The 7,775-nt window shown below is 35.2% G+C and overlaps 1 protein-coding gene across 4 annotated transcripts; it reads left to right on the plus strand.

The window, feature by feature from the left end:
- Nucleotides 1–482: 482 nt before the first annotated feature.
- On the plus strand, nt 483–5,922 carry LOC147551907 (bZIP transcription factor 12-like). Of its 4 annotated transcripts, none has more exons than XM_086670115.1 (5): nt 483–1,717; nt 1,946–3,211; nt 3,295–3,366; nt 3,695–3,724; nt 5,358–5,922. In XM_086670115.1, exons 2-5 carry the CDS (start codon nt 2,483–2,485, stop codon nt 5,436–5,438), a joined length of 912 nt encoding a protein of 303 aa, XP_086526241.1. In that variant the 5' UTR covers nt 483–1,717; nt 1,946–2,482; the 3' UTR covers nt 5,439–5,922. The 4 variants fall into 4 exon arrangements, with proteins under 4 accessions (XP_086526241.1, XP_086526240.1, XP_086526237.1 ...); XM_086670114.1 differs by having other exon boundaries at nt 483–602; nt 737–3,211; XM_086670116.1 differs by having other exon boundaries at nt 549–1,881.
- The last annotated feature ends 1,853 nt before the right edge of the window (nt 5,923–7,775 follow it).

Here is a 7,775-nt window from a genome sequence, read left to right on the forward strand (position 1 = left end):
AGTTGTTTGGAAATTGGAATGCTTTTGCTTTCTAATGGAGTTAGAAATTGAAAAGACTTGTTTTAAGATTTTATTTTACTAGTAGTGAAACAAAACAATGAAACATCACAGGTTAGATCTTTTTTCTTTTATAATATTTAATTTAATATAATGCCCTAGATTTTGTTTATAACATTTGATACAAAGCAATTTTATATGGATAAAAATTATTAGACTCTTCAATGTAATGTGGTGGTTCATATATTCACTCTCACCACTAACTTGAGTAGCTAAAGTTTCTTTTGCTAAAGAATTTGCAACACTATTGTGATTCCTTAAAATGTGATAGAACATCACTTTATCTATGTATCTTGTTTCATACCTGATATCATCAATTTTTTTCAAATTTTCCAAGGTGCATGATTAGATTCGGTTTCACATGCGTGTGTGATTGTCTTTGAGCCTCGTTCTATTATTACTTTCGTCTTTAATAATCTTCTAACAAGTCGCAATCCAATCAAAACAACTTTTGTTTTTTATTTAAGAGCACTACCTGCAATATAGTACTTAGTTTCAGCTGCCATGAATGCCCCTTCAAAATTTCTAGTTACCGCAGCCTGAAGGTTTTCACCATGTTTGAAAGTTCCATCAACATTAATTCGAACTTCATCTTCCAATACATTTATCCCTTGAGCATGTTGTGGTTGTTTGAGAATATTATTTTTATTATCTTCTGTTTCTTTTATGTATTTTTCAGAGGTTATGAACAGGTCAAATGCTTCTTTAATTGTGATTATAGTAACCAAGTGTGTTTTCAAATATCATCATGTTCGTGGCCTTCCATATTGCCCATATGAGGTAAGTACTATGCTTTACTCGCTCATCTTCTTCTTTATTCTTTATCCACTCTTACACAGTATCTTGTATATTTTTACTTCCCTCAAATCGACATCCTAGAGGAGCCCTAAACCATACTTCCTTGGCAAATCGACACTCTTTGACCAAACGATTAACATCTTCCTCGTCCAGATCACACATCAGGCATAATTTAGTTTCTGAGTTAGTAAACATCAAAGCTTTGGCTTTCGCGGGAATTGCGTCATTCAACATTCTCCATATGAAATTTGCACCCTTGGCATCACCTTTAAATTCTTCCAGGGTTTAAGCCATGTGAAATCAGTGTTATTATCTGTATTAGCCTGCGAACTGGAGGGATATTTAATGATTCTCGATTTATATAATGATTTAGTGGTAAGTTAACTCTTCTCATTAAATATCTATATCATCTTATCTGCCGAGTCCCCCAATTGAATTTCAAAATTTCTCTAGCCAAGTATCTATCAAAGACTCTTTCAACTTTCGGTTCCACTTTTTTGCTGTTTTGGTCAATCAACTAGTACACTATAATCAAAGTTGGGCCGTCTTCCTCTTCTTCATTCTTACCTGGTTTAAACCAATTAGTACTAGGAGCCCATGGGTCCTCCCATATTTTAGTAGAAACTCCGTCACCTATGCTAATGCATCTTCCTTATTCAATTTTCTTTCTCATCTCAAGCATGTTTTGTCACGTGTTTGTTGCATTTGATTTGCAAGAATAAGAAAAAAATCACCCCATTTAAAGTATTTTTTCGTTAATAATCTAATCTATAGTGCATCTTTTTTCAGTTAAGAATCGTCATACTAGATTCCCCACTAAGGATATATTCACGATTGTCATATTACGAATGCCCAAGCCTCCGTTTTTCAGATCCTTCTGTAGTTTCTACCAACTTATATAATGCATTTTTTTTTGGCATCCCTATCTCCCCTCCAGTAATAGTTTCTTCTTTAATAAAAGATTTTTGTTTGTTCACGTATTAGTCATTTTTATTTTGAGAAATTTTATAGGCATTGTCCAAACTTGTTAAAGGTAATGTATTTTTCACCTATGACTTTGTCGAAAGGAGTTGATCATGTGTGGTTAAAGGCAATGTCTAAATATGAGGGTGTTTATCATCCACCTCTTTTCCTCGATCTTTTTCCTTCGGCAAGCTGTCAGCGACCTACAACTTTATTTTTTATTAGGTAGTCACCCAACGTCGAACGAACGACATCAAGTTTGGTCATTGCCTGTAAAACCTCCCAAAACCAAATGAGCGTGGGGTTGGTTTGGTTGTTATGTGTCTCCTAAGAAAATCTTTAGGGGCACCCATGAGAATGGGCGTTTTTAGTAAAAAAAATGTGCCGCTTTTTAACGTCCCCTAGAAGCAAAATCCAATCAAGTTAGGAAACCGGGTCAACCTATCAAAGGCATCATCATCATCATCATGTCGACGACGAACCCGTTTTAGTACCATCCTCTTCTTCTCTCTAAGAATAAATTCAAACCGTCCAGCGAAACTCACGCACGAAGCACGGAATAGATTCGATAGTTCGTTTTTCTTTGCAAACGAAAAACTTGAAACCCTAAGAAAGAGAAAGTTTGAACAACTAACCATATCAAGAACCCTAGTAATCGGCAGAAATGGCGTCGTCGAAGGTGATGCCTTCTTCTACTTCGCCCAATTCGGATCTAGCACGTCAATCTTCTACTTATTCATTATCAATCGGTGACCTTCAAGGTGATCAGAGCAAGAATTTCGGTTCAATGAACATGGATGAGTTTATCAAAAACATTTACGGTGATAATTCCACGCCTGAGATTATGTCTGAAGCTAATAATGGCGGAGGAGAATCAAAGGTTATTCCTATTGCTGGAGGAATTTCTTCGTCTCGTCAAGGAAGTTTTTCGATTCCAAAGAACAGTTCTAACAGAACCGCTGAGGAAGTTTGGAAAGATATAACTAGAAATGGCGATCGTGAGAGAATTGGAAGGGAACGAGGTAGAGAAGAAGAAGAAAAAAAATCGTTTGTGGAGATGACTTTGGAAGATTATTTGAATTCACATGGAGCGATGGAAATTGAAGATGTTAAGATTCCTAATGTTATTGGACCAGTTACAGGTTTTGTCATTGATTCACCATTCGATGGTAGATTTCTTCCTCCTAATCCTCCTCCTCAGCAACAACAGCAGCAGCAGCAGATTGAAGGAACGATTTTAGGGTTTGGAAATGGTATGGAAGGAAGAGGTGGAGGAGCTGGAAGGGGAAAGAGACGAGCAATTCAAGAGCCAACTGATAAAGTTGCTCAACAAAGACAAAGAAGAATGATCAAGAATAGAGAATCTGCAGCTAGGTCAAGGGAAAGGAAACAGGTACAAATCTTTCTTTATTTTTCTTTTGGAGTAGAAATCTGATCAGTTTTTTCTCATTCTGTTTTTTCTTCTTTTTTCTCTAGGCATACACAGAGGAGCTTGAGAGTTCAGTCGCTCGACTGGAGGAAGAGCACGCTCGCCTTCTCAAGGAGAAGGTATTCCCATTTCTTTCCTGTTTGTGTCTCTTCAATAGGTCTGATGAGTTCCCATTGTTCAGCTTATTCTAGTTGTTTCTATAAGGGGTTTCTAGTGCATAGGGTATCAGTTTCTTAGACTCTCAGGATCTCTAGGAGTAACACAATTTCGATAGTGATACACTTCGACATATCACTTTGATGTATTATGTATTGATAATTTGCAAATTCATGCATGCGTTTTAGTAACGGATCTCATTAGTTTCTTATCAGAACTCCAATTTTAAGTTTCTTTTGATCTTGAAATTCTCATCTAGATATGTTGGACTAAACAAAATTTAAATTGCAGGAGGAGCGAAAAAGGGCGAGATATAATCAGGTATGGAAAGACATGTCTATCCACTGTTTGTGTATATAGACAATATGTATGTTCTATTTTGTAAATGTATGCTGTTTGTTTGCTTTGTTTAGTGCTCTCGAACTCGCATGTTAATGTCTTGTTCTTCATGGTGTATGCCTCATTCTCTGTAAAAGTGTCCAAATCTGAATCACAAGTTGATTGTCTTCTTTTTTACGGGTTCTCTTCACGCTTCTATACTTTCAACTCTGGACATCTTTCATATCTACATGAACTGTAGTCATAGACTCATAGTAATGCATAGCTCATAAGCTGTATTAGGTTACTTGGTGTAGAAAAGGGTATGTTAGGTTAACTCTGTAGAAACTGTTTTCGGGTGTTTTATAGCTAATATGCACTTTGGCTATTCTTTTATATGCTTGCGAAAGCTTTTTGATGGTTGTAGATAAGGTTCTTCAGATCTCCATGGAAGGATCTCTAAGAGATCCCATTTTAAAAGTCTGGAGTTGAATCATGAGAAAGCAATTATGACTTCACTAAAGGTCTCTTGTATTTCATTTTACTGGTGCCAGCATATTTAAGGCTAATAGTATGGAAGAAACTACTTGATCAATATAGCAAAGTATATATGGATGGATTTGGCAAGAGGGACATAATGTCAATCATTTAAATACTTAGTTACTGGTATGGAACTGTCCTTGGTTGTAATCCGTAGATGCTATTGTATTTAGCGGTTGTATAGCTGAATGTTGTATGGGAAAGACAAATATGTACAACTAGCAGTTGATAATAGTTGAGCTATGTCTTCTTAGCCAGTAGTTCATAGATTTAGAGTTATGATTTGAATACTTAAAGAAGTTTGTAGAATATGTATTAGTTGTTTAGAATTTTGTTACCGATTCTCCTCTTACGTCCGTAAGCGACGTTGTGGAATGTTTGCGGATGATTTGGTTATGGGATGTGTCAAGTTAGAAACTAAAAAAATTTGGTGACTGTACTGGTTAGAAGCTGATCAACGAGGATATACAAAGTAATAGTACAAAGATGAGTTGACACTTGAACAAGGCTAACTTGTATTTAACGGCTTTTCGGCTGAAAACACCATGCCATCACTAGCTTATGTAGTCGTTTAAAGTAAGGAATGCTAAGAAGAATGATAAACATCTAAGGAGTAAGGATTGATTTTACATGCCGCATGCGTCTAACGATCTCTTTGTGAAAACCTTCAGAAAAAAATCATTTCATGTGAATATATAGAAGCACGTAGGTAGGATTAGGGGCGAGGGGTCCGTTGTGAAAGTTCTTTTTATACTTCAACATCATAAGTATTTCCGGCTGGAAGTTAGTACCTATATAAGAATGTGTCAAAACAACAAGCCGTTAACAGCCTTCTAGTTCTAGATGTACACAAACACAAGGAGTATATAGGGGAAGTAGAATATTAGTATAAAACAACAAAATACGTGCATATCTCTGGCCTGTTGTCTAAAATAAATTTGAGTAGGGTTTTATCAAACTAAACACCTGAGAAATGTTTTGTAGTGTAATTATAATGGTGCCATGTCTTGATATTGAAGAGAAAAAATGTTACATTATTTACTCATACTTAATTGGGAAACCGAGTTGGTTCTTATGGTTGTTTTGATAAATGCAGCTAATGGAAATTTTGATTCCAGTAGAAGAGAAACAAAAGTCATCACGTGTTCTTCGAAGGTTTGGTTCTGCCGAGTGGTAGGGGAGGAGTGTTCTTATATGCTGGCAGTGTACATGTTGGGAGAATAGAAAGTCTTATTCTTCCTTACTTGAAGAATCTAGATGTGGAAAAACAAACTCCGGATTTTGTCTTCATCTCGGGCGATGTCTTTATGTACAAAGAAAAAAAAGAAGGTTCGGGTAAGTTCTTTGATCAGATCACATCCATTCTGATAAAGGAGATAGTCACAGGACTGCATTAGTTGGTAGTAGTAGTAGTTTAAAAAAATAAAAACGAAGTAGAAGAACATATAGTAGTAGTATTAGGAAAAGAAATCTTTCGCCATTTCTGCTGATGAGAGGGGAAGAGAAGAATGAAATGAAAGACACTCTTCAGTTATATTCAATTAGTTGTTGACATGACCGATATGGAGTGAGTTCTTGTGCGTTTTTGTGCCCATGCCGTGTATGTATCCATTCACCTCTATTTGTTGGATGTTAAAGTTATTATTAAACTGCTTCCCATATGACAATCTTCTTCGGTTCTTCATTAGTTCCTCTTCTTCTGCTTCTTCTACTGGTAGTGGTGGTAGATCTTCTCTAATATCTTCGGGATAAGAAAGCTGCATTTTGTGTTATTTCTTTTAAATATGTTGAATACCATTGTTAAGTCAAGAGTGCGTAGAAGCTCTTTTGATCTTGTTTTCTCAATATGTAAATAGATCGGCTAATAACAAATCAGATGATGCTAAACATACTAGGAAGAACAAGATCTCTCAAGAATGGCACAGCGAAACTTGATGATGAATTGCCCTTAACATGTATATAAAGTCTTTTGTATAAATCTTCCACGTAGAGGTCAAGGGTTCGAGGCACACGTTGAACAATTCAAAAAAAAAAAAAAAGTCTTTTGTATAAATGGATGCAGGTCTCTGAAAAGACATACCATCCCTCATTGGACTCGGCTCAATTAGGGTTTTCCCTAGTCAAGTTGTTAGCCTTGAATGCTAGTGATGCTAGTGACACCTGAGTGAAGGAGAAAAGCCACCCATTTATATTTTGTATGGTTAAAAATCAAATGCCATGCGAACATTTTTTTTTCAACTCTTTTTGCAACCAATTGTAGTCGTTTTGCATCCCGTTTCAAGTTACCTCTCACTAAATTAAAAAATTTATAGGGTGCTTCGATCAAATTTTCCCAAAAAAATAATGAATTAGTAGTAATAAGAAAACATAGAACAAAGAGAGGAATCTATATAGCAAGGGAGGAGGGTATTTTTCTTTCAATGGGTAAGGTTACACCTCATAAATTTATCTCTAAAAGCGGAGATTATATCTCACCAACTTATTTCAAACCCTCTTTAAGACTAAGATTACACCTCTCAAATTTATCTTTAAATGTAGAGGTTATTATACCTCCCAAATTTATCTTCAAATGTACAAAAGAAGTACATATTCCCTATTGCCCTCTTGTTTGTATGTAATGTCGCCACTCAATCTTTAGACTTCTTTTTCAAATTTTGAACCATTTTTCTCTTTTCTCCCTCGCCTCTTTTCTCATCGTATCTAGCGAAATGAGATATTCATCTAAGATCTTCGACTTATCTTTATACATATCTTCTTCATGTTTTTTTGTTTAGGTTTCGATACCTTCAAATTTATGAAATCTCTATAATCTTTAATATTTGCTATTCATAAAACTGGAGATGGTGTAGTTGATTGTTTTTGTTTCGGGCATGGGAAATGACTAAATTTCGTATGTATCTCTGTTATTGTATGTTACTTGATGATTTCATATGAAAATACATTTTTAAATGCCAAGAGTTCCCAAATTTATTTCATGCCATATTGAAGAATCCCCCTAACCTCAAGTTACACACCATCATTATAAACAATGTCTCTTTAAAAATTGGTAATTAAAACAAGTTTCTTTAAAAAATTCTAAAATATTTCGTTTGGACTCTGAGTTAATTTGTTATTCTTGTACTTCAAAACACAATTCTGTGACCATGCTTTTAAGGTTTATGAAAAGTAAAACTTCTTCGACTACAAAAACAACATCGACTAAAAAACAATATTACTTGAGAGAAGGTTTTTTTTGTTGTTGAAAGACTAAGAAAGTGGGTTAACTGAAACCATTTGAAGGACTACTAAGTATGCCACCTAATATGTTGAATGTGCCACAACTAAATAGTGTGCAGTTGTGGAGATTAATTGCATTTCTTTCAATTTCATTAGAATCATAATTAACCATTTTCAATATAAAAGAAGTGCACGACAACAGACACTTAAAATTTTGCATTTTTGCGTACATGCAATTTTTTGACAGTTTCTTCAAACTCCGCATATTTTCGCAGATAGTGTGCACGTAGTTACGCAA

The sequence above is a fragment of the Eschscholzia californica genome, unplaced genomic scaffold (assembly GCF_041429995.1).
Source record: "Eschscholzia californica isolate CP2 unplaced genomic scaffold, dmEscCali1.0.p SCAF_3, whole genome shotgun sequence".
Taxonomy (NCBI): Eukaryota; Viridiplantae; Streptophyta; class Magnoliopsida; order Ranunculales; family Papaveraceae; genus Eschscholzia; species Eschscholzia californica.